Raw genomic sequence first — 27,199 nt, 5'->3', positions numbered from 1 at the left:
CACCGCTTTGAGAATCTCTCCTGGGAAAAGATGCTTTGTAAACTTTTTGCTTTTTTAAAGTTAAAATTGGAGCTGATATCAATGGGTGAAGCTGCAGTTTTGTCCCTATGTGCACAAAGCCAAAGCTGTGATTGGCTCCTGAGTGGCTCTGGATGTTAGATAAACAGAGTGAAAGTAGAACAGAGGTGTGTGAGGGATGCTCATTTCTGAGCCGTTCAAAAGCGAAATGTCAGCAGCCTGAGTGGAGGAGAACGTTAGATTTCTTGGAAACTGGAAAGAGAAACAAGGAGGCATTTTTAAGGTGATAGCAGAAAGGATGTGCTGGGCAATTCTGCACCTGCTGATCTTGTGGACATCCATCAGTCAGGCCTCGTCTGAAAATGAGGTGAAGGTCGCACCTTTCTGCCCCAGCGACCAGAAGGCCTTCGGAAGGTCTTGTTTTGCATTTGTGAACCAGCAGCAGTCTTTTCCCGCTGCTCAAGATTGGTGTGAGAAGAGTGGAGGACACCTTGCATTTATACCTGATAAAAACACTCAGAATTTCTTTGAGAAACACCTGGACCCCGATAAAGACGCGTGGCTGGGAATGGCACCTTCCACCTCCACCCGTAACCGCCAACATATGGAAGGTAAGCCAGTAGAGAAACCGAAAACAACTATTGTTAAGGATCAGAGATTTCAAACAAATTAAATAAAAATGAAAGTTTTTTTTTTTTTTTTTTTTTTTTTTTTTTCTACATTTCAGCAATGATGCACAATTTTTTTTTTAGATCCACGTCTCTTTAAAAAAAAGAACAACGTTCCCAACTCTGCAAAAGATAAGCAGGCCACGTTATTCAGATTAAAACTCAAATTTAAATGTTTATTTATTTTTTAACCACTTTTGGGTGGAATAATCGTCCGTTGAATTTATAAAACATTTGAACATGTTTGTGTTCCATGAACAGATGCCTGTTTGGCCCTAATGCTACAGGAATAAAGCCAAACATGCACTTGTAGAACTTGGAGGTTAAGTTATCAAAGATTCTCATAAATCACTTTAAACCTGGTCTTTAAAATGGTCATCCATAAAACAGTGTAAAAGCATCTATTATCAGTCACCGTACATGAAACTAAAAAGCAAATCTCTTTTTTGTTGCTAATTTAAAGGAAAGAAAATGTTGGATTTGCCTTTGAGTCTGAGGAATCCTTCTTTCTTTTCTTTTAATTTGCTTTATAGACTTTAAAGTTAGCGATGTACCGATCAGGTATTTTTTTTACCCTGATCTGATTCAGAGACCTTTGATTTAGAGTATCAGCTGATACGATTCTTTTGAAACACATTCGAAATATGAACAAATGCGAAGCAAACAGATCCAGGTTATCCCCGTTTTTATTTAATCACAATATTTTATCATATACACTTCATCTGTGTACTTTTCTTTGAGGTAGTTAACTAGTAAACATTAAACAAATAAAAAAACAGCAGTAAACTTAAAGACCTACTCCGATCATTTTTTGATTGATTTAATTATGATTATGCCGTTTTTAGCCCAAACAGCATTTAGTCTACACCCGATTCACCACAATATTAATAAAGAAATACTCAGAGAAGCAAATTAGAGCTTAATTTTTAAAGTATATATATCCCCTATCATTAGAAAATGCCACAAAAACATGTTAAAAAATACCAAACACTGCGTTTTTAAACTATCCAGAAAGGAATATGAAAAAATAAGCAGATAAAAGTGCAACAACATGTCATAAAGTAAAGCCACTAATGTGTTTTTAAGTGCTTTTGAGTTATTTTCTGGCTTACTAAGAACAAAATGTATTGATGAAAACCAACATCTCTACTTTTTCTGGTTAGAGCTTTTTTTTTTTATCAATGTTTTTGACCGCATGTCATTCTGGACTGTGTTGATTTTGTAAGGTCCACGTTTTGTTGTTTTTGAGATACCCAATGAAGTTTGTCGTAATAGAGGCTGCTTTGTCGTCATAAACTTTCAAAAAGTTAAACTTGCACAGACTTACTGGCTCATTTATTAAGCACACCTGTCCAACTGCTCGTTAACACAAATTTACTATCAGCCAATCACACTGCATTGACCATATCTACATGTATTTAGGCATGTAAACATGCTCAAGACGATCTGCTGCAGGTCAAACCAGCATCAGAATGAGGAAGAAAGGTGACTTTAGTGACTTTGAAGGTGGAATGGTTGTTGGTCCTAGACGGACTGGTCTGAGGTTTTCAAGAAACTGCTGTTATACTGGGATTTTCACGCCCGACCCTGAGGCAGATGGTTTACAGCAGCAGAAAACCACACTGGGTGCCACTTCTGTCAGCTAAGAGCAGGAAACCGAGGCTACAATTCACACAGAATCACAAAACTGGGCAATAGAAGATTGGAAAAACGTTGTCTGGTCTGATGAATCTCCATTTGTGCTGCAACATTTGGATGGTAGGGTCAGAATTTGGCGTTAATAACATGAAAGGATGGATCCATACTACCTTCAATCAACAGTTCAGGCTGGATGCTGGTGGTGTCATGTTGTGGGAGATATTTTCTTGGCACAATTTGGGCTCTTTAGTACCAGTTGAGGATGATTATATTGCACAGCCAACCTGAGAATTGTTGCTAACCATGTCCATCCCGTTCTGACCACAGTGTACTGTGTTCTGATGGTTACTTCCAGCAGCACAAGGCACCATGTCATAAAGCTGGAATCATTTCACTGGTTTCTTGAACATGACAATGACGTCACTGGACTCAAATGGCCTCCACAGTCACCAGATCTCAACTCAATAGAGAACCATTGAGATGTGGTGGAACGGTAAATTGGCATCATGGATGTGCAGCCGACAAATCTGCATAAACGGCGTGATGCTGTCATGTCAATATGGACCAAACTCTCTGAGAAATGTTTTCAGTACCTTGTTGAATCTATGCCACCAAGGATTAAGGCAGTTGAAGAAGGCAAAAGAGGGTCCAACCCGGTACTAGCAAGGTGGACCGAATAAAGTGGCCTGTGTATGTAAATTGGTGGTCACAATAATGAGAATAAAATCAATATCCGATCCCTGATCGGGATGCAACATCCAACTTCAATGAAGTCTGAAACCATGTGATCGGGTCAAGCCATCCCTAATTAAAGGACAAAATGAGAAGAAATACGTTGATGAATGGCTTTTACTAGAAGTTCTCTTTTTTCTCACAGTTCAGATTTACACATGCATTCACTTAATTCTCATAAATGTGTTTGTCTAGCTGTTTCATCTTCAGGTGCTCTCTCATGGCTGGATGGTTCACCTCTCACTTATTCAAAGTGGCTGCGCACCCCTCAACCAGGCGCAGCCTGTGGACACATCCTCAGGAGCTCCAGCTTCCAGTGGGAGGCCACAAGTGACTGCTACCAAGAAATGAATTTCATCTGCCAGTATGGTACGTCCCCAGTCCGAAACAAGTAAATTGGATTAGCCCGCCTGAATAACCGGTCTTCGTGTCCCTCTCAGAGTCTGGAAGAAAGATTGTGTGTGCTGGTCATGACACCTCCTTGGAGTGCAGTTCCAAGGAGGTGCTAATGATAGACAGCAGCTTCTACGGCCGTGAAAGCATTCATTACTGTCGATCCGGAGTCTCTGCACCGGCGTCCCTGCAGAAAGAGTGCGGCTGGGTGGATGTGAAGGCAACCATCACAGGTAAAGAGTTACAAGTGTTAGTGGTTCAGTATTACAAAGATAATTTTGTTTTGTTACCTGTCAAAATGTCACGCAGATGTGTAACTGAGTTTTTCTTTTCTTTTCTTTTTTTTGCATATTCTGACTTAAAAAGATTGGTGTTTTGTTTTTGTTTTTAGTACACCTAAACCAATCTGGTCTAAATGACATTATTTCAACGGAATTGGATTAAAATGACCAGGAGTAATTGGTATAACTATTAAAACATTAAAAAAACAAAATAATGTCATTACGTGATCCTCTTTTTTTCTTTTATAGTGCCTTGGAACAGTTTCTGCTGTGTTTTGGCACTCTTTCAAGTTTTAACAACCCAAACTGGTTTTTATAGGATTAAAATGAACAGAAACGTTTCAAACTTGAAACTAAATCCTCTATTATTATGTAATGTTTGCCAGGAAGCTTAAAGAACACAACGCCACACGCCAGACCTTTGTTTGACCAGACTATGGAACCACAGACATCAGCCATAAAAGCTTTTAAAACTAATACATAACACATAAATAAGTGATATAATCTCCCTTTCAGTTGAAATGTTTACTTATGCATCAGCTCATGAGTGCTCAACAGTGCAAACAAACAGGACACCCATTGTTTTTCTACATGTATTCCTTTTGTGAAGCTTTCAGGAACGATGCTGAAGTATCAGGATGAACATTTTTAAATGTAATGTTTACAGGACAATTATAACAATAATCTGTAAGGCCAATGGCACAATCAACCTGTAGCTTTAATCTGAACAAAAGAGAAAAAAAATATTCACATTTAGAAAAGAGATGGAGCTTCACAGCATGATCTGGAACTTAACCCCATAGTCTCTGCACCCACCATTGCATCTGCTAATCATACAGGTGCTGTGACCATTAGAGTCATTTACATTTACAATGTTACATGGAGGGTTCAAAAAAGTTATACGTTTGAATTTTAGGTTTAAAACAAACATTGAAAAGAGTTATAGCACATAATTGTGATCCCCTTAGGTTCAAAAATATAGTTTATTGGAGTTGCATCTGTTCTTTTACATTGTATTTGTGTACTTTAGATTTTTGTTGGAAAGCATTTTTTTCTGTTTAATATTTATCTTTTTTTAATTTTTTGCAGTAAAAAATGACAAAATTTTAAAACTTGGAATTAAGGTTTTTGGGAATTTCAGGTTTATTGTGGAATTATTGTGTTATTTAATAAAAAAATATCGTTATAAAAGAAGCTGATGTTGTAATAAAGGATGGATATTTAGTTTTGCCACAAAAAAACTATTTTAAAGTTACGTTTTTATGGCAAATTGTAAAGTAGTAAAAAACGTTAAAAAAGACTGATCTACTAAGGGCTAGGGCTTTGCACATTTAGAAAAAAAAAGAAACACCACAGTCTTAATCATCCACTTATGTTTATTCTTAGTTTCAAAATGTCTTCTTTTTTTAAAAATGGAACTTCCACACGTGATTTAGAGTTTTAACCAGTTGTTCCTGCATCTGGGAAGTCCATGGTGGACAATCTCTTTCTGCAGAGTGACAGTCAATACTTTGACAGAATTAGTGCTGCTGAAAACATGTAAAAAAAAGAGCTCTAATGTTTTCAGTTGATATCTGGTTGGGTTTCTGGTCTGAAACTTCATGATGGGATACTTCTGTTACTGTAGAGGAGAAAGTTTTTACATTTATTGGGAAAGTAGCATTTCATCATTCTTTTCTATTTGTGGCCACAAACTAATTAAAACATGTAAACAAAAGAGGCTACTAATTACTCATAAGAACATTATTGTGTGCTGTTGGGTAATAAAATAGATATAGACTAATAAAATATGATGGACAAAGACATCATTAGTTTAATTTTAGGTTAGGAGTGAGCTACAAATGCATTTTAAAAATCCTGGCATTGCAAGAAATCAGTTCAGAGAGAAAATTTAATTGGGTATTAAAAGGCCAGGCAAAGGTACACTCAATTTATTCACCAACCAGTCCAGGGACAGTGGTAACCTCAAAATTGGTATTTCATGGCCAAAATTTAGCATCTTGTCCCATAATGTAATAATTTTGTGGCCGCATATTTGTGTTATGTTCATACAGCTTAACTATTTTGTGCCAACAAATCAGTCTTTCATATAATTTAACTGATTGGTTGAGACACATTTGTTTCTACGATTTAACTATTTTGTGGCCATGAATTGCTTGTACTGTATTAATAAATCAACCACTAATCAACAATTTAACAATTGTATGATTACAAATTTGACGTTTCTATGATGATTTAGCTATTTTGTGGTGACAAATTAGTATTTTGTTTGTACAAAGTATCTCTTTTGTTGCCATGAGCTAGTCGCTTGTACGATTTAACTATTGTAATGCCACAAATTAGTTTGTACAATTTATTTTCTGACCAAGGATCAGTATTTTCTGAAATGTTACTTTTTTTCATTTTTACCAGAAATCAGTATTTTCTATAATGTAACCATTTCACTGCCACAAATTAGTCATTATGTTTTCATGCACAAGCAATTTTGCACTTTTAATTTGGGCTATTTGTAAAATCAGACCCCATAGTCTTGAATTCACTTCAAGAAAAGTCATTTTCACTTTTCATAAGCTTTAGTCAAATGCCTTTAGGAATTTCATCTTCCTTTGTTCTTTAGTTTGATGCACTTGTCATTTGTTTCCTTTAATCCACAGAAATAAAACACCCTTTTTTATGTCTGATTAAAGTGGTAACAAAGACTATTTATTCTGTTGTGGAGATTATCAGTTTATATCTACAGTCAGGGATATTTTTATTCATCCAACAATGAATCACTGTACAAAGACAACAATATTGAAGTGATTTTAAATATTTTCATTGAAATCCGTCTGTTTTTTTTTATTCCGTCTACATTTCTATGTCCTACAACTGTGTTGCTGCTGTTCTTTAGTATTTACGACTTTAAACTGACGGTCTAATGTTCAAAAATGTCTCTTTGAAAGATTTCTGCATCGCTTCTGTGTGTGAGTGGGAGAGCTGCACTGACTTTATTCCCTGGAGGATTGATTTCTGACCCTCATGCTGACGTTAAAACATGGCCCACTGTGTCGGAATCCCTGCTGTAGTTTATCAGCTGCTCATGGTGAACCTTTTTGTTTTTTTCCAGCTCGCTGTCATGGCCAACGCATCTGCAACATAACCAAAGTCATGAACTCGTTGGATGAACTCTGTCCTCGGCGTAGGAGCTACCTGTCTGTGAAGTATCACTGCAGTGATGGTATGTTATGCAGATTTTTAGGTTTCTGGATCCAAACACAAACTTCCACCACAATGAGGATAATCAATTCTATCAACACTTTTCTGCAAACAATCGTATATTTTGCTAAGCAATGTCTGGGAGAGATGAAAGTTGATGCTCTTCTCCCTGACCAGAGTAATATTACTGTGTCTTTTTGCTCTATGAGTCTATGGACAAAATAAAGCATTGTGTGCACATAAAAAACTAGTTATGAATTATGAATTATAAAACAACAAGATTCATGCTGCAAAAATGTTCACAATATATTAAGTGTTTCAAGTTTATGCAGCGATAGCAGTGAAGTGCTTAGACTACGGTCACATATCCCAAAATGCAACAGCGTGACAACCTAAATGCAATTTTTTCAGAAAATCGCCGGGTGACAGCACAGCGGCTTTTGTGGTTGGGAGGTGGCAGTGGCATTTTTACATACCACACAATCGCCACGGAGGTTTAGTTAAATTTTTTACGGCTACTGGAAAATTTTTGACATTGGTCAGTGGCTGCTAGGACACATTTAGAGGTTGCGTGATAGCAGTCCAGTGACTGGGGGGTGGCAGGAAGGCAGCAGCGTGATAATTGACTGATAGGAAGGTCTCGATTGTCCCCAAAATCGTTTGATGATCTGCCAATTTCAGACTGCTGTCCCATTGTTAAAAATCGGACAGCAGCAGGGGGCGGGCACTCAACGGAGGCCGTTGACATGGACTGGGAGCTTGGTGATGAACGGACAACAATTTGATGATCCCGGCCAGCAGGGGACCTAAACATTGTGCTTGCTGCACTACTCATAGTAGAAGAGCAACACGCAGAAGAAGGTTGAAAAGGAAGAATCTGAGTTTTGAATGATGCAAAATGACTCACTATTTATATACCTCTACTACTTGATATCGACGGCTGCCGTCCAGAAACATTTACACATCGTCCAATTAGAGCTGCTGCCTTTCGGTAATCAGGCTGCCACCGCCGTGTGGCCACCCAGCTGTCGCCTGATTTTGTCATGGCGTCCTCCACCGACGTCTGAGGGCCACCGTCTGCATTCATGACCATGCCAGCGATTTCTAAGAAATCCGGTGGCAGCAAGATATCTTGAAATTCTGCGAATGGCTCCCCATCACGCGGTGGCAGTTGTATTTGTGACCATATTTGCAACCATAGCATAAGCCGATTATTGTTAGTCAGCTGATTTTGACATGGAGAAAAGCGCTCTACAGACACCTCAATAACCAGCAGCATCCGTACGGGTAAACCCAAGTGTGTGTAAGGCTACGTTCACACTGCAGGGCTCAATGCTCAATTCTGATTTTTTGAAAAAAATCTGATTTTTTTGCAAGGCCGTTCACATTTCCAATTAAATGCAAACTTTTGTGATCTCCTGTGTGAACGTGAAATGACCCACAGGTGACCAGTACTCAACGGTGAACGACGTCACTCGTCGTTTGCGGAAGTAGCTACCGTTAGCAATGGATGTCAGCAACAGTGTTGTCAACAGCGGAGCTCTTTTAATTTATTTTCACAAAGGAGCCAGCACAATTACAATCTTCTCATTTTAAGAAGGCATTGGAGCCAGGACCGTCTGTACCCACTGTTGTGGAATGGAGATGTTTATGTGCTGCAGCCACGCACGCATGTGTGTGTGTAAGAGAGAGGAGAGGGCGCGTGCAGCGAGGAAGGGAGTGAGGGGGGCAGTGGGGGCGCGCATTCATGTTGTGTGTTAGAGAGGAAGGAGAACGGCAATAAAAGAAGGTTTCCCCCAGAATAAATGCTATTGACTCTTTATTAACCCGCTCTGGAGAATCTGAGGGTCCGAACGGGGAAGTGAACCCCGGAGGAGGATCCGCCTTCGGTCCCCCGCGCTTCTGACCACGGTCGGAAAAGGGAAAAAAATGTCATCACGGAAAGGTTCAACACAACGTTCGTCCATTTCGCTGGAGATGTTTTCAAAAACCGCCCGGTTACGATAAGAGCCCTGGAGTTTGGCCTGAATAGAGCTGTAACCCCAAATATGAATCAAATCGGTGACCTCGCTTCCCTTCAACTGACTAGTCTCAGCAGCATCGTCCGCCATGGTAGATGTTTATGTTCTATTTCCCGCCTACTTCACCGCAGAATTACAACGTTTGTAGCGTATCGATGACGTACGGGTCGGATACATGTGGCCTGGCCGTTCAGACGGCGGTCGCATTTCAAACGATCGGATACGTATTGGATTCAGGACCACATACCCAAGTGGCCTGGGTCGCATTTGAAAAGATTGGATCTGTGTCGTTCAGACTGTCATGAAAAGATCAGATACAGGTCACATAGGGGCAAAAAAATCGGAATTGGGTCGTTTCAGCCTGCAGTGTGAACGTAGCCTAAGGCCTGACATGCCCAGGTCTGCAGATTCATATTCATGTTGACCCATACAGATGACTAAGGCTCGAAGTAGTGCTGACGCATATTTCTGCCTCTCAGGTGAAGCTGTGATGCAAAGCATGTATAAAAACCTGCATGATGATTAATGAGACAAACAAACATGAGATTAAAATAATCTTAAACATAATCAGCATTTCCCAGAGCAACACTTTTTAATGCCTACAAAGGCCCTTCATCTACTGCGCAATCAAGTAAAGCAGGGGAGTCTGCTTGATAGCAGCATTCACGGACTGTTGGATCAACAGAAACTTCAGTCCATTTAAGAACCCTTAATGCCAACTGCAGTTGCTTGGTTTGGATGATTGCTTTCATTAACACAGAATATGAGCCTGAGAAAAGATAGAATCTCGTACCAACAACTTAGGTCTTGTTGAATTTTATTTATTTGTAATTTTACGAGGTCTCACTGCTACTGTGGTCTCGCAACTGGCATTTTATAAGCTTTTTTTTTCAATAATGTAAGAGCGAACAAATATTAAACAAGATAAGTAAGGCTGTCTGAAGGAAATCTAAAAACTGGTTTTACTTGAGAGGAAACTTCCTCTCACTGCAATCCATTGCAGTGTAGAGATGTAGGGCATAAATGTTTACCGTCCTGTACCCACAAACACTACAGAGCTGCATGCAGTATTCACTTGTGCTCTTGTAAGCCCAGAAATGAAACCTAAAGCAGTGAAAATAAACTTCCCCTTTGTCATTCTTGTCAATGCGCCGATGCACTGAATATAAATGAATCCATTGAACCCAACAGCAACAACCGGCATTTCAAGAAACTGAGACATTGTTTTTAAAGTTTGACCACAAAGTGTTCCTCTTTACAACTTTAATGTAACTGCCAATCTTTCTCCAACTTATTCAACAACATTATTATTACTTCTTATAGATTTTATGAAAAGGAAGATGTGTGGCATTAATTAAAAGAACTCAAACAAATCAACAGGAAACAGAACAAATCTGTGATTCATTTTCTTCAACTTTCACGATGGACTGTCAGCAGCTGGTGCATGAGGCCTGGCCTGGTGTCAAAAACGTACATATTTAAATAAACGGAAACACGAATGAAACTCGAAAGCAACAAAAGAGTGACAAAATACATGACTTGACAAGGAAAAACCACACACTTCATTTACTGCTCCCTGACCCCTAAAAGGCTATATGGCGCAAAACTTTCCAATGTTCCTGATTTAAATGTAATTTGGACACATGCTCTATAGTTTTTTTTTTTTTAAACAGCAAATATAAACATTTTACAAATACTTTTTTTATTAATCTCTTGTGTTAATATAAATAACATTTATTTAAAAAAAAGATTTTATACATTTTTGTAAAATGTCAAATTGTTTGAACGCATTGGATTGTGGTCTATATATACCAATCTACTGAGCATCAATGCACAAAGTTTTGCTACAGAGACTTCTAGGAAATTTCCTGGGGCCCCGAATTTTGGAATTGGAGGTTGCGTCCAAAATCCTTTACTAGTGACTAGATTGTGCACAATATAGTGCATTCGCCATTCTATTGTCTGAAATCTAAAACGGAGTGCCCGAAAATCTCCCAGAAGTCTCTGCAAAAAACTATGCATCAATGTTCACTTGATTGAGGAAAATAGACCACGATGCATTGCGTTTGGACATTTTTTGCAAATAAAAATGTATTAAATGTTTTTTTTTTGATAAGCCATCAACATTTTTAAAATTAGATCACAGTGGATTCATAAATAGTCATCTTAAAATGTTTGTATTGATTAGGGTTTTACTTTGTGAAATCAGTAATGTCATATTTAAAAACAAAAAAGAAAGTAATGAGCATGGTGTCCAAAATTGCCTTTAAAATCCAAGACACTACATCAGGGGTGTCAAACTCATTTTCACAGAGGGCCACATCAGCATAGTGGCTGTCCTCAAAGGGCCATATATAACTTATACATGCAACTAAATGTTATGAAAATTAAATGTAACTGCTCCTTAATGTTAAATAACGCATTATTTATTTATTACAACTTTTTAAAGTGACAATTATAGTTGCATAGAAAACATGTGTTTGCTTGTTACTCTAGCATAAATCCTTTTACATTGGATTCTGTCAGGTTAGGTCATATTGACAGTGTATAAGTCCCAATGTACAGTTGCCCAATCCGATATTTCAAGTCAGATTCCCCATATGGATAAATGCACACCAATTTTCATTTTAAGAAATTAAAAACCTTTATGCTCTTGTGGGCCACATAAAATGACATGGCGGGCCACATTTGGCCCGCGGGCCTTGAGTTTGACACATGTGCACTAGATAGTCCTAGCGATTGATCTGGCAACACTGATGCTTTGCCTCACGTGTCAAACTCATAAAGTGAAACTCTGTGTCGGTGCGCATATCGCTCCAGGAAAAGTCATGAGACCGACAAAGCCACTGTGTCGGTGTGTCACAGAGGAGCCAAACAAGGAAGCGCATCAACCAGCAGTGTTGCCAGATTCTGCGGTTTTCCACCAAATTGGGCGGTTTTACTGATGGTTTTATAATTGGTCTAAGCTATCTTTTATTTAGAAAAATATTTTATTTTGATTACCAGATCTTCTCAACATTTTTGTCACTTGGGTGCTGTATCAGTCCAGCGGCAAGTTTAACAGAGAAGGAAAAAATCTTTAACCGCCGGATCCGCACCCAGCCTTCAGCCATTGAACGATTCTCGCGCGCGCCCTGTTTTACCCGCCCACCTATGGTTGATGTTTTATTTTATTGAGTCTTTCCTACAGGTGTTGAATGTGGAGTTTAATTAGGTTTCATGGAATTATTTCATAGTTTTAATAGTGTTTTTGGCTTTTTGTCCCCCCCGGTCCCTTTCGGTTTCCGCTTGATCTAGCAGAATACCATTCCATGTCAAACTGACTTATTTTACAATAACCATGTTTCAGAGGTTAAATGTTGAATTTGTTCAGCAGAACTGTCAAACTTAAAAGCACCTCCTCAATGCTGGGACTTTATAGACCAAGACATTGGAAAGAGGAAGCCACAACTACAATGACAAATATTGTGTTTACAGTAGTTTAATTAATCAGTATATCAGTGGAGATTCTCAACTTGTTTGCCTGCAATGATGTTCTTAGACCAGCAGGAGTCAGTATTGAGTAACACAGTATTAACACAGTATCAATACAGTATGGGCAATATGCCGAAAACGCTTTCTGAGTCCTTATCTACTAGTTAGGAAGTATGGAAGGAATTTGAACAAAGACATAGGTTATGTCCAAATTCCCACCCTAACCCCTATATAGTGCACTATATAGCATGTTCGCCATTTTGCATTGCTGTCCAAATCTACAATTCCAAAATCGAGTGCCCTGGAAACGGACACAAGCCTGATAAAATGGAGACTGACTTATATAGTGCACTAAGTAGTGAGGGAATTCAGACAAAGCCTAAAATAAACTAAGGATCATTAACACAAATTTTTTTGAAACCCTCAAATACAGACACTATTTTTTTCCAACTGAGTTGGTTTCTGTAGAAATATTTGTTTTTAATCATGACAGATCTAAAAATGGAAAAATTTAAAGCTTTAAAAGTAGCTGAAAGTAAACGGTTGGCAGGGCAAATATCAAATTGTGATCCTATAAAAAGTCAGCTGCTGCAGATGAGCCATAAGCACCATTCCACTGGCATGTTCAGTGTCAGGCTTGACTTAGTGTTTATTTCTTTGCAGCCTCACCGCACCCTGGCCTGTCACATTTATAAACATGAAGAAGCTAGGTGCTGTGCATACTTGTGAGTTCATGAATATGTATTCAATGTTTCAATCGCAGACGGGTTTCTCGCAGTGAATCTTTTCCGCTCTGCGCTTTACCATCTGACTTTCATTGTGTGTTTCCTATGGGTGCTCATTCACATACACGGTGCTTTAATTTTCTACATTTTAATCAAGGGGAGAAAGCATAAGGGTAGCCCGAGATAAGTCCATACATTCATATGGATTATTGTAATTCGTCTTTGTGACACTTTCTTATTTCATCAATTTAGGGAGGAACTTTCAGTTGTGTTTGGATCTGAGCTTTTGAGGTTCAGATCATCAACACATTGAGTACATTTTCAGAAATATTTGGGGTAGAACACAGGATTTGTGGTTTTATCAAACTCCATGCAACGGGTGGATGGATACTTGATTCTGATTGGCTGCAGGGTATCCATTGAAAAGTGATACTGAACACCTTAAAATAGAACAAACAGAAACTTGGAACAAACACAGCTTATCACAACAGCAAGACGGTAGAAAAAATCTCTGTCCTTCAAAAGTCTCTATGATCAATGGTAATGTTGCCTTTAATTTGAAATTGTCTGTTTTTCTGGTTTGCTTACCTTATTGTTTGATACAGAGTGAATATGTATAGATTAAAAAAACATTTATGACTATTTGATAAAAGAAAATGTATGTTTGTTGATCCACATTTAATGATCAGTGTTAATGGTGAATGTTTCTTGCAATAAAAGTGAACTAGGAAACTACTGGGGGTCTTTGAAACAAATGTTAGCTTCAAAATTGGTAGAAGCAGTACGAGGTGAACTTTCCTTTTGAATTGAGGCTTTGGATCACTGAACACAACGTTTAGCATATTTACCACTTTACTCCGCTGCCGCAGAGCAAGGTTGGTGCTCAGTAGTCGCTACCATGACAGCATTGCACTACCTATCAAATAGTCTGCTTCTTGTGAAAAAGGATTTAAACCTAAAAAAAATAACAACATTTAAAGTCCAAATTTTTTATTTCATTTACATTTATTTCGTAAATATCGTAAATAAACAGATGAGGCAGTGTTGTGAGTTGTCCAACGCAAAGCCTTGTCATTTGGTTTATCAATGGACACCTCATCAGGCATTCATCCCTTACATAATCCAAGCACCCCCAGACCATCTTGTTCTCATCATCCTTTTAAATATAATTATGATGTAGATTGACCTGTAACCAGTGGTTACTGCTGGTGTGGCACTGATGTCATCAGTTAGATTTACAAACATATGAACCCTACAGAATGGCTTATTCACCATTTGATTGGAAACAGTTAAAGTATATGGTTTAAATTTTCATTTCAACATTTTTCTTCTAATTTACAAACTGTTGCATGGAAAAATATCACCAAAATTGCTACTATAGTGACTTAATTTTGCTCAGACAAAAAAAAAAAATCCATGCCCCACTCCTTCTTAAGAAACACATGGATATTCTGTTGTTCCTTTTCTTTCTTTAGTTTTAAAAGTCTCTCTGTCTCCATGGAGATCACTGCCAGAGACTAGTTCCTAAATTTATACACGTAATCCTCCATTTAGAAAATTATGCTAAACAATATTAAAAAATAACTGGACGGCTGCAGTTGACTTGTCACTAATTATATTATTCTTTAGCCATAGTGTCACATCATCTGGGATCTTCAGCGCCCCCTGCCTTAAAGCAGGGGTACTGCATGCCTCACCTACTGTATTTCTTATGCACATTTTTTATCAGATTAAAAAAAAGACTAAATGGGTCACTAACAGTCACCAATGTAATCAGACAGTTGGCCAGAAATAAACAAATGGTCTGAACCCCAACCCAGTAAAGCACATGCGCCAGCTGCAGCTGTAGTGTGTGTGGTACAGGCCTGCCTGCTGCTCTCTCCTGTTTTTGAACAGGATATTTGTAAAATCGACACTTTTTTTATCCAAAGAATGTACATTCATTAATTTTATTTATGTATTTTTGAGCTACATTGCCTCTCCTGACTGCATGCCACTGCCTGTAACAGGACATTTAATCCTTCCTTTGTCCCTTTTGTTCACAGAATATTTTTTTTCCCAAAAGTGTTACATTTATCTATTTTATCTATAATAAATTTAGCAACAAGTTTGCTAATAAAGACTTTTAAAATCAACACTGTGGTTCAAGGTCTAACCAGTGGCAAAATTGAAAACTAAACTCACAATCCCTGCTGCTTGCATCAATCTTTATGTACTGAATCCACATCTGCATCCTTGTAACTGCCTGGTGAAGACGGGCTTTGGACACCTATGGTGGTACAAAGTTTAGAAACATTCAACACTGTTCTTCATCATTGTCATTTGGTATTAGAGCAAATCAGTTTATGACAGTTTTGAATTCTTGGCTTCTTGCTGGGAAGATCCTGTTCATTAGAAATACAGGTTAACCTAGTTTTAGTAAAGTTTGAAACACTATTTTATTAAATGTAAATGGTAAATGGCGTATACTTATATAGCGCCTTTCTTCCTACAAGGACAAAGCGCTTTACAGTCACAGACCCATTCACCCAGTCACACACACACATTCACACACTGGTGGCAGCTCCGCTGCCAAACACAGGCGCCCGCCTACCACCAGAGGCAAGGTGGGGTTCAGTGTCTTGCCCAAGGACACTTTGACTCAAGGGCGTGCAAGGCGGGAATCGAACCTGGAATCTTACGATCATGGGTCGACCGCCCTACCGCTGCACCACGGCCAATGTCAATAAGGTGCGATTGACATCCATGTAGTTTTATGAAAACTCGAGCAGGAACTATAGCTTCAAAACATGCCAACTTCCTCAGTTTTTGAATGACACTTAAATTAGGCAGCAACATTTTGATCTCCCGGCCATAATTTACTTTTTAATTGGACAGTTTAAGGCTCAAACACAATCTGACGAGCAGCAACTTCTTTTTAAATGGAACTTTGTTGTGCTGTTTTCAGTAACTTTATCCTGGCTTATGCAATTTTGTAAGAAATTTTGAGAGGAAAAATCACTTTCGTATGGTAAATATCTTTTATTCTTGCTAACTTTTAACTTCTGTGATTAGTCTCTTCCCTATTGTGAGGTTTGTTGTTTATTGACCACATTCGTTTTTCCTTCACCAGGGCTCTCACTGTCTGTGAAAAATGTAGCTGCTGTTTTAGAGGATGTTGTCATCGAAGTGAAGCTGCTCGCAAACGTGCAGGATCTTCTCTGCAGGCTGCAAACAGGAGATGGGCAAACAATTTCTTTCCGTCCTCCTCAGGGGTGAGCGGCGAGTTCACGGACTGACTTCACTACGTCGGTTTTCAAAACAAACTGCAGAACTAAAACTGTTTTTGTTTTTTTGCCACATTAGAATAAGTGGCCTCCAATGTTTTGTCACATTCTTCTGTCTTTTTTTTAATGCACCTCCTTGTGACAACATCCATTGGTTTAAAAACTTACTTTCTATACTTTTGTAGCATCATTACACGAGAAACAGCTTGACAGCTTCGCATCTCACAAAACTCTGAGGCAGACATGAAATCATGTCTCTTTCTCTATTCTACCAAAACAGAAAGTATTTTTCATGGCAGGTAAACCCTTACAGTTTAACCCAAACTTAATAAAAAATAAAAAGATATTGCACTGAGATGTATGCAACAATTTGAGAAGTTTGCTCTCTTAAAAAAAAAAGAGAGAAAAAGCTAATAAGGAATTTTAATCAAAGTAGGACCGATGTATTACTAGACGATCAAAAGACAGCCAGAGCCAGAGATGTGTTCAAATGTAAAACAGTCGCTTAGTAACCAGACGCCATGACAGCTGAGGGAAGATCAGAAGCTGGGCTTTACTGTATAGCCGTCATGAAAAAGAAAGTTTGTCACCGCTAAAGAGATAAGATCACTTTAAATCCCGCTTAGCCTTTAAGAAAAAGTCATTTTTTTGTCCAGTAACCTTTATTTGACATGTATTCACTTTGCCTTGAGCCTAAGCCTCCAACTGCCCTCACGGAGGGAAACGGGCTGTCTGAAGAGTAAGAGTGAAGTGGGTGAAATGCAGGCATTTCGTACAGATTTTTTTTTATTTTTTAACCCCACAAATCCTGCAGACTGCCCAGAGAGCCAGTTACTGCTGCTCAAGTAAAAGGTTTAACTTTTACTTAATATGCCATCTATAGTTGATTGTTATTGTTTAACCTACATTTTTCTGAGATTTTTTGTTGTTGTTCTTTTGGCATCTACTAGTTTAACTATTTCTGATATTTTTCGTTTATATTAGTTTTAAATCCTAATGTTCTTTTCTTCAGGTTGAGGAGCAGTGTGATGCACAAGTACACACACCCAAGAACATTTGTTGTCAAATGTGAGTGCTCCAGCTCCAGCGGTCAAATGCACTTTACGGCCCATAAAACGGTTACTATTCAAGAACCCGTCAGAGAGATTGGTGCCATCAGGTGCTACACAAGGAAAAAGTCTTTTTCTGAAACCAAATGCACAGCTCTGCGTGGAGAAGCATTTCAAATTCAAATGGGAGTAAAAGCAGGTGAGCATTCATTTTGTTTGACACAGTTTTCTCCTCACATTTTCAATATTTTTGTATTCAATCTTTCTTAAAATTGAAGCAATTATATTAAAAACAACTTGTTTTTCTTCTTCTCAGGTACAAATGTGGCCTACAGAATTCAAATTGGTGAACAATTTCTGGCTGGTTTATCTGTTTTTCAAGGAAATGTACCCAAAAACATCTCAGTGATGGCAGACACAGTTAAACAGCTGGGAAGCGGCTGCCACCGACTAACAATTTATGCTTCCAACATGGTCACAACTCCGGAAGTTTCCTCAGACCTGCAGGTTGGTCAAAGTGATCTGGTTTTCCTTAAAGACCCAACCAAAGGAAAATTGTTTGTGTTCTTGTAATATTTTTCTCAATATGGAGGACATTTTTAAAGAAAATTAAGCTTTTTTATTCAAATCATTGTGAATCAGGAGCAGATGAAAAAAATGCAGTTTGAAAAATCTCGTAGGTGTGAAGTAGAAGCTTAAATCGGTGAGCTTCCTGTTCCGCTCCATTCTGAGGCATCCACAGACCTTACAGTTTATTTATTTAAAATAAGGGACAATGCACAAAAGAACATTGATCACGTGAAAACAAAAGGTTGTACTGTGCCAGGTTGCTAATGATAATGTTAGGTTGGTGTTGTGAGGGGCTGTAAACAGATGGGTGACGGGAAGTGGGGACGTCGCTCCGCACCAGCGGCCCCATCCATAACTCAGAGGTGAATTTTGAATGAACACCTCCCTCAAAGGATGATCAGATGGGGCTTAAACCAATATCCTTCTACATTCCACGTTGCCGGCCTCACGATGTACCACTTTTATTCTACTTCGTTTTTAGACACAATCTGTAATTCCTGGAGGCTTTTGCGGCAAACCAAAAGATACAAATTCCAGATACACAATGGAAATCTGTCTATTAACTTGTTCATTTATGTTTTTCTAAAGCATGAACATGCATCAAACAGCTAAAGAATGTGATTTGACTCAGTCACACTGGTCTGTTGTTAGCACATCCTGACAAATGCAAGACTGTGATCATCAACTGCTTGAATTTATTCAGAATTAAATGAAAGTTGAAATGTTGGGAAGTTTCTATTATTTCTAATCTTTCAGGATCCAACATTGTTGACACTTTTTACGAGACAAACTATTAAAGTGGCTGCAAATAATACAGAATTTTCCAAACAAGCACGAGGTCTATGATTGTAAACAGTGATTTGGGGCAAAAATTAATGTCAGTGCTTTTTGTTTGTCTTCAGGTTTGTGTTTTGGAGAAAATATCTGGGCTTCAGGCCTCCATCCTGAAAGACACAGTCGACCCTTTTGGTGCTCACCGTGTTGCTGTTGGAGTTTCCCTCACACGTGGCGCTCCTGTGTTTCTCAGCTTCCTGATGAAAGGAGAACACAGCTCACTTGTTGAAACTAGAAAAATGGATGTAAAGAGGGGAACGTTTGTCATTCAGTGTCCAGCTAAAGGTAAGTCCACATTGTTCAGTCAGAACTGAGACAGAATAAAAGTCAAACATTTCCTCGTGTAGACATTAAAAAAAAGAGTCATAAATACACTCACACACATATGTGTATATATACATATACATATGTATGGGAAAATAAATAAAAGCACATTTGGAACGAAAGAAAGCAAAAGAAAACATGAAAACTCTCACTTTGTCCAAATCAGCTCAGAGGTTTGGTTGAAAAATTGACACCAGACTGTGACAGCCTCCCTGCTCGACACTCATGAAAAGGTTGGATTCAGGGGGTTAAACCACCAAATGGTTGCTGCGCACAGCTGTGTTTACAGCTCACTGCTCCTCGAGGGAAATGGTCAAAGGTGGGCACCAATTTTGCCCACCCAGGTGTGACATCTGATGTGACCTACTACTGGAAAAAAAATCTTTGAGGAGTTGAAAAGGAGCCGAATTTGTCATATTTTCAGTCATAAGTCTCTGTGAAGTTTGATGTGAATTGGCATTTGTGATATTTTTCTGCTCACATGAAGAATACAGCTGCCGTGCTCCATCTGTGGTCTGTCCATCACTGCTGCTTAATGCAAACTTCTCTTTGGAATTTTATGTTCTTTTTATTAAAGTTTATAAAAAAATATTTTTATTTTATTTTACATAAAAACAGTTTTAAGTGAATCTGTGCACTCCGTTTTTCGGGAAATTGCCTTTTATGAATAATTCATAATGGTGGTTAGTTCAACTGAACACCAAAACAATCAATTCTTTCCTGTGTGTTTGTAACAGAATGTGTCCAAATAAAAATCCGAGCACGGAACGCTTTCTCGTCTCAAAAAGTTGACAGTTTGACCGGCTTCAAAAAGAAACAGGTAAGAGAATGTTTACACCAATACGTGCAGTTGAATTTTACCAGAGAAGTTGATGCATTGATGAATCTTTGTTTGTTTTCCTTAGGAAAAACGACTTGTCAGAGATTCGAGATCTGTGGTGGAAATTTCTGCATCTCCAGCCTCTGTGACGAGCACGTCTGACTCCATCGTATTATCACTGTCTGATGAAACAATCCTAAGGGGTGTATCCCGTTTTGAATGGAACTGCAGTAAGACTCCTTCATTTTAGCCATTTGTGTGCAAAATTTACATAAAGTGCCTTATGTACATAATGGCTGTGTGACATGACCATTACCCTTGTGCTATCCTATGGGGTCCAGATGACCCCACCCTTACATTGACGTGTTATTCCTACCATGACAAAGGTGGATAAAGGTGGAGAGGATTTCATGTAATTCATGGACACCAGTGAAGATCACAAATCATTGAAGAAAAAAGGTTCAGAGCACTGTCTAGTGGGTCTAGATGACCCAACTCCCAATGGTAAAGTGCCTAGGATAGCACAAGGGTTACGAAGAAATTCATATTCAAACTGTATCTGAAAAGATGGACGAGTGTTTTATGTTTTAAAACTCTTTCAAACCAAAGCATGCTTCAAACTGGGTTCGTCATCATCGTTTTGTGTGACACACACCATGATGTTTGTAATTCTTGAAGACAAAAGTGGACTAAACTTAAAAAAGTGAATTTTTATTTTTGTATGTTTCTATTTGTATTTGTGCTTTTGATATTTTTGTCCTCTGTGATTTTATGAAAACTGCAGGAATTGAATTAGAAACAGCTGCAAAAATTAAGGGCCATAAACACCAGCAGATTTTGAAATATGAGGGAAATATGAGGGAAATATGAGGGAACACAAAAATAAAATCACATTCTCAAACTAATGTATTCACATTTTGTTATATTGTCCCTAAAACCCGTTTTGAATCAAAATAGTGATTTAGAATTGAATGGGATAAAAAATGATAAAACTTTACCAATCGCACAAAGGGGAAATTAACTGGTGTTTTACCATATTCTTGGGACACATATCAAGAAAATTAAGCTAGTATTTTTATATTCAAATTATTGTGAATCAGTAGCAGACAAAAAAAAACTACCCTTTGAAAAAGATCATATTTGTGATGTAGAAAACTCATAGTTTTTTTGAGTTGGGCTTAAAACGGCATTAGCAAAAGACCACTGTGAACAAATTATAGCGCCCGTACAGTTTACCCCCTTTAATTGTTCATGAGATGATGGCTAAAGGAAGTTATCCAGCATGTTTTGCAACCAAAGTAACTTTTTTTTTTCATGTGAAGCAGCAGTTAATCACCATCATATATCGAAGCAATTAAAGAGTGAAAAATATTAATTAGAACATTAAATCGTGAAGTCATTCCAGTATGTTTTCAGGCAGAACAGGTTAATGTGAAAGTTGTTTGTTTGCAAACTAGAACTGTTTCAGATAACAGCAGTTGTGCTTATCAAATAGCAGGTAAATTAAATCCATTTCAAGCATAAATCCACCTATTTTTTAATTTTTCACACGTCTAAAGTAAAAATAAGAGTTACATCAGTTTTTTTAATGAAGCATGTTTGTGTTATTGGACTGATATGTTGCTTATTCTGCTAATTGTGATAAGGAAGAGCATGCAATTCATTTTTTGGCCAAACCGAGAGTAATCCATTACACGGATGATGAATGATGCACTGACCCTGTGCCCGGCTTGTCTCTGTTTTCTTGCAGAAGGATCCTGTAACTGCAAAGACAAGTATACTGGTATTAAAAATCCTGCAATTAAAGGAAACTGCCTGGAACCGTTTCACTTTGACAAGTATAGCTTGGATTTAAAGGGGGGACCCTCGAAACCTGTCATCAAAGATGTGTGCATTACACTCACACCAACTCGGTACAATGGAAATGACATAAGGTACGTTAAAAGGTCTTTGTGTCTCCCAACATTAAATGGAGTAAAACAAATTGTTTTCTGACACTTCTATGCTACAACTGACCAACAAATGTGTTTTAAGGGGAAGCTACCACATTGTTGATTTTTTGAGGATCTATAGATCAACATAGATCAAAGCTGAGAATATAATCCTACTAGACAATAAGTACCAGAATCACTGACGTCGTCGGGCTCCAACATGGCAGCGTCCGTATTGCCAAAAAATGGAGACTTCATTTAATTGGAGCCAGAAGTAAACCATTTTCTGTGGGTGATGTCACACTCACTCAGTCCAGTTATCATATACAGTCAATGTGTACAACCAATAAACATTAGCTATCGACTTGCATTTATATTAGTTTACTGTATACTCAACTTGCTTTTTTGGAGATTAACTTTTCCAATATCTTCTTCTTCCCAGAGTTACTTGCAAGGATGGTTGTACAGTACAAGGAAAGATAGAAGATGCAAATATTGAACTGAGTTGTGATAGCAGCTGTCCAACAGTTGATTGGTACATTCAGGAAACAGATGATGAAAGTAAATGGGATGTAAGTAAAACATTACAATAAAAAAATACAAAGAAATTGGCTTTATGAAGTGAAAATGCTTATTTACTCCTAGGCAGACACAAAGGACTGCTACATCAGTGCAAAGCAAATCCCACTAGTAGAGAAAGAAAGCCGCAAAACTAGTTATAAAGTGAAAAAACAACGAATTTCAGATGCTGGAAAACGGAATCAAAATGTCACTGTGGTTATTATTTTTGGTGAGTTGACATTAATACTTAACTTTAAAAACATATATATATACTTCTAAAGTGCTTGGATACGTGAGCCACTGTTTGTCACACGGATCATAATATGAAGTATATAAATATCTGCTCTAAAAATTCAATCGTCATAGTTTTAAATGTCTCTTTTTAGGCCAACCTGCTCCACAGTACTTAGAATATATTTTAAATACAACTTCATCATCATCCTCTTCATCCTCACCCTCCTCACCGTCATCTTCATCATCACCCTCTTCGCCATCGTCATCCTCATCATCCTCCTCACCATCATCTTCATCAGCACCCTCTTCGCCATCGTCGTCCTCTTCGTCATCCTCATCATCGTCCTCCCCCTTACCCTCTTCGCCATCGTCATCCTTGTCATCCTCCTCCTCATCTTCCTCCCCTACTCAAACGAACCAAACCACAGAAGGGACCCCAACAAATGTTGAATTGCTGTCATGCGTCGCGACCCCGTCCACGGGAACCATCCTCGACGCTTTTAACCTGACCTGCACCACTCAGCAGCCTTGTGTGGGCTGTCAGTTTTGTTTTACTGCTGACTGTGCGTAATTCAAAGCAATAAAAAGTCTAACCTTTTCGTCTTCTCAGAATAAAAAACACATTTTTGTTATTTTCAGACAAACAGTTGCGTTGCAGGGAAAGTAAAGAGGTGCAGACGGTCTTCCTTCCCCTTGGAAACATCAGTTCAAACTACAGCCTGCTTATAACTGTGACTGTGGCAAATGGCAGCGAATCACTAAACACCACCTTCACAGTCCAGGTTTGTAAATAAAAAAATAAACTTTAAATGTAATCAACTTTAGACTCTTGAAAAATGAAGCTTTTTTTCTCTTAGGTCTTGGATTTTACACCAACACCCAACTCCACTGATGATCTGCATGCTGCAGTGGTGAACACGTTGGAGAAGCTACAGACAAATGGTCAACTTTCAGGAGAAACCGTTGGACAAATCTTTTCGTCTGTTGCTGAAAGCCTAAACAACAAACCTGATGCGTCAAAGGTGAGCTGAGGCATGAACCGAACTCTGATTTGTGGAGTTGCACTGAAGCAGGAACTGACTGAGAGGCTTTTATCAATCTGATGAAAATAAGATTGAAATGGCGAAATGAGGAGTCGCTGTGGTGACCTGTCAAGGAAGCAGCGCAAATACAAACCACAGAGGTTTAGCAGAGATTAAACTATTGGGCCAAAGAATTTATTTCATTCTGATTTTATTTGTTTATATTAAGCTTTAAAGATAAAGAAAAGACAATAAAAATTACAAAACACAGATATATCAAACCTATTTCAGATATTATGTTGTGTAAATAAAATATGGAGAAAAAATTTATAGATTTGATAAATACATGTACTCCTGTTGTACATGTACTAAGAGCACAATTAAAGTCCCACTTAGATACAAATAGTGTTTTTGATGTTTTTAACATGGCATTTTTCTGATATTGGGGGACATAAACAAAGAAAATTAAGCTTAAAATTATAGTATTTCTTTATTAAAATCGTTGTGAATGAGGAGCAGACAACAAAAGGCAAATGAGATTATTTGTAGTGTTGAAAATATTCTGGGTGGGCCATAAGCTTCCTCAACCACTCTGCTATGCAACAGGGAGAGGAAAGGGGAACAATGTGGGCCCACTATAGGTTTTTTTTTTTTAAATAAAATGAAACAAATGTCAGACTGAACTGTTCATTTCCTTATGCTCATATTTCTTTTCTATCTCCAACAGCTCAGAGAGGAGATGGTGGACACAATGGTCAACATTATCAATGAAGCTCCTCCCAGCACTCCAAAAGATGCTCAGGCTTTAGCTGAAGGACTGACCGCTTTAGCCTGGGAGAGAGCTGAACTCCGTGTGTCTGCTCAGGTACTGTCTCAAATTCCACTTTAAACATGCGGTACTTCAGCCAAGGTGCATAGAAAAAAGGTCTGTATATTACAGTTATTACAAAACAATGAAATCAAAGAGAAAAATATGTCTGGTTTGTGAGATTTGTTGGAAATAGGAAAGATGTTCACTCAAAGGCGGGGGTGCTCTATTCGTCAATCGCGATCGACCGGTCGACCTTCAAGGACATGAGGGTAGATCGCAGGCCAGCAAAGATAAATAACCAAAAAAAAAGAAATTTATATTTCTTCTAGAAAATCCGTCAGCAAATCAAAATCCTCACAGAGAAAAACAAGAGTCTTAAAGTTCCCTTTAGGCCTTATCACTAGAGAATGCAATACGCCAATATTTTTAAATATTTATTTCGCCTCTGTCTTGTCTGCTCCCATTTAGTGGACAAACACACCACTTCCTCCTGTGTCTCATTATGAAGCTGCAAGTTCGCAGACGCAGGAAGTGTCTGATCAAGACATGTATGATCCAGTCCAGGTGTTTTTCCATGTTAAAGATAAACGCTGGATACGATGGCTTGAAAAGTATAAATGTCACCAAGCTCATCGCAGGATAGTCACAAGCAAAATCAGTCTACATTGGTATGAACTAGGCCGCGCCATTGTGGATACAATTGATGCGTTGGCCGATCACTGTGAAGCACTGTATAAACCGGCCTTAAGTGCTTGGAGGACGCCCACACAATACGCTCTGATTGCCTAATCTTGGAATTCTAACAATCTGGCTTATGTGAGGAACATGCATTTATCTCTTGAACAGCGCTAAAGGACACCTTATGCAGTGTCCATGGTTTGGGGTGTCAAAAAAAAACGAAAAATCTGTGACATGTGGCGTGTATAAGCGTACACCACGACCTGTCACCCGTCGCATGCCTATGGAAAAATGTGGACAAACATTTTAGCCCTGTGAGCTCACCAAGTGGTCTACAACCTTGACTTTTCATGAGCACTTGCTGCGTGTCCCAGAGAAGTTTACCCATTTTTTGTCCACACAAAGCCTGTATCCACCCATGAGGGCATTTATAACAAATTAATTAATAATCAATGTAACATTCCAGTTTGTTTGTTTTTTTACATCCAACCTTTTTTTTGACTTTCAAGCCTGTGTACAATAAACAGGGTGTCTACTGATTTAAAGAAAATACCCTTTAAATCAGTAAACACCCTGTCTATTCTACACAGGGTATCTACTAATTTACAGAGTGTCCACTGATTTAAACAAGACAGATTTAAGTATTTTTAAGAACTTTTTAAGAACACCTAAAATCTAGTTTAAGGCTGTATGTGCAAGTTTACAGCTTTTGGCAAACCTCCAGTTTGCTTTAGAAGGATTTCCCTTTAACCAGTTTAAACCATTGCAAGTAATTCCTATTTTCATGCTGATTCTCCATAAATTACCACTTCCCGCACTAACAAGCACGAGCCAATTAGTTAGCTATGGTTGAAACAACTCACAACCAAGCCTTACGACACAGCGCATCCTGGAAATGTGTTTTTTTTTTTTTTAGTGAATGAAAGTCACATTAGTTTCACGGGCAAAAAAAAATAAATAAAGACCCAATTACCAAAATTTGAGACAATTTGATGCATTAATGTCTTATGTTAGTAAGACCTTTCTCTGCAGCCACTCTGATGAAACTTGAAAATCTCACACACAGATATCTGCTTCCTCACTGTTCGAGACCCTCAGCTTATCTCTCATGAACATGAATGTGAGCAGAACAGAGGACGGCAGAAACCAAGTGCTCGCAGCTGCCAGCACCATTGTGGTGGGAATAGACACCATGCTGAACTATTCTTTCATGGTGAGTTATGAACTTCCAAGCAGATTGGGTTTTCTTCTCGGAAGGGAAGTTGAACTTTTAACAGCCTACAGTCCCAGAGCTCAGCCTCTGACACTTTTTAGCTCTTTATAAATCTTTTCAAATCTGTTAGAGCTGGAGTCTGCTATAGCCACAATCAAATGTAATCTATTATTCAAAGGTTTGCACCTGCACTTTAAAATTTAAGGTTGTTTGCCACTTTTCCACAACTTTGTTTAACACAAAATCAATGTTGCAGAATTGTTGTCTCTAGTTCTGCCAAATCTGATTAACATCGCAGTTTTCTCAAACTGATCTGTCTGTGGTTTCAGTTTAGGTATTGAAAAATGTAGTTCTTTTTGGGAAAGGTCCTTGGTTAAGGACTTCAAATCTTCTCTATTGAAACGTTTCCCCTCTCACTGAAGTGGCCTCATGAACAGAGAGGAGGTTTTCAGTCCAGATGCCATGTATTCACTTCAAGATGGATACATGAGAACCTTTACCGACATACTTGGTGAAGGGCAACCATGAACTTACACCGCTGTAATGTCTTTGCAGAAAAACGTTTCTGATGCTCTTCTCAGTGCTTTAAGTAACATCCAGAGTGCACTGCTGAAACTGAAGGAACCCAACGAGGGACCGACTCTGCTCAAAACAGTCCTCATCAGAGTGCTGGTTAACAGGTGAGTTCCTTTTGACTAAAACGAGGAAGCAACGTTTCTTTTTTGAAGGCCCACTCAGATT

General features: G+C 38.4%; 2 protein-coding genes across 2 annotated transcripts in view; both read left to right on the top strand.

The window, feature by feature from the left end:
* Positions 1–316: 316 nt before the first annotated feature.
* On the top strand, positions 317–23,345 carry LOC111946805 (serine-rich adhesin for platelets-like). The gene is made up of 9 exons (XM_023951187.1): positions 317–629; positions 3,267–3,425; positions 3,497–3,682; positions 19,926–20,008; positions 20,094–20,238; positions 21,759–21,942; positions 22,382–22,511; positions 22,585–22,729; positions 22,887–23,345. The coding sequence occupies exons 1-9, from the start codon at positions 317–319 to the stop codon at positions 23,303–23,305; spliced, it is 1,764 nt and encodes a 587-aa protein (XP_023806955.1). The 3' UTR covers positions 23,306–23,345.
* The window catches only part of LOC101167330 (polycystic kidney disease protein 1-like 2), a gene marked incomplete at its 5' end in the record, with an annotated part of 36,436 nt that continues 32,582 nt past the window's right edge, over positions 23,346–27,199 (top strand). Inside the window, 4 exons of the mRNA XM_023951186.1 lie at positions 23,346–23,516; positions 24,484–24,621; positions 26,312–26,458; positions 27,014–27,138. Of these exons, the coding sequence (XP_023806954.1) occupies positions 23,346–23,516; positions 24,484–24,621; positions 26,312–26,458; positions 27,014–27,138 (581 nt within the window). The remainder of the gene's footprint in view (positions 23,517–24,483; positions 24,622–26,311; positions 26,459–27,013; positions 27,139–27,199) is intronic.

Source organism: Oryzias latipes, chromosome 21 (assembly GCF_002234675.1).
Source record: "Oryzias latipes chromosome 21, ASM223467v1".
Classification (NCBI taxonomy): Eukaryota; Metazoa; Chordata; class Actinopteri; order Beloniformes; family Adrianichthyidae; genus Oryzias; species Oryzias latipes.
Note: the sequence above shows the minus strand (reverse complement) of the source record. Positions and strands in the feature narration are given on the sequence as shown.

Coding starts and splice junctions, on each gene's coding strand:
- LOC111946805 (XM_023951187.1), top strand. CDS start 317: ATGTGCTGGGCAATTCTGCACCTGCTGATCTTGTGGACATCCATCAGT. Junction 630..3,266: donor TAACCGCCAACATATGGAAG/GTAAGCCAGTAG, acceptor TTTCATCTTCAG/GTGCTCTCTCATGGCTGGAT. Junction 22,730..22,886: donor CACTGTGGTTATTATTTTTG/GTGAGTTGACAT, acceptor GTCTCTTTTTAG/GCCAACCTGCTCCACAGTAC.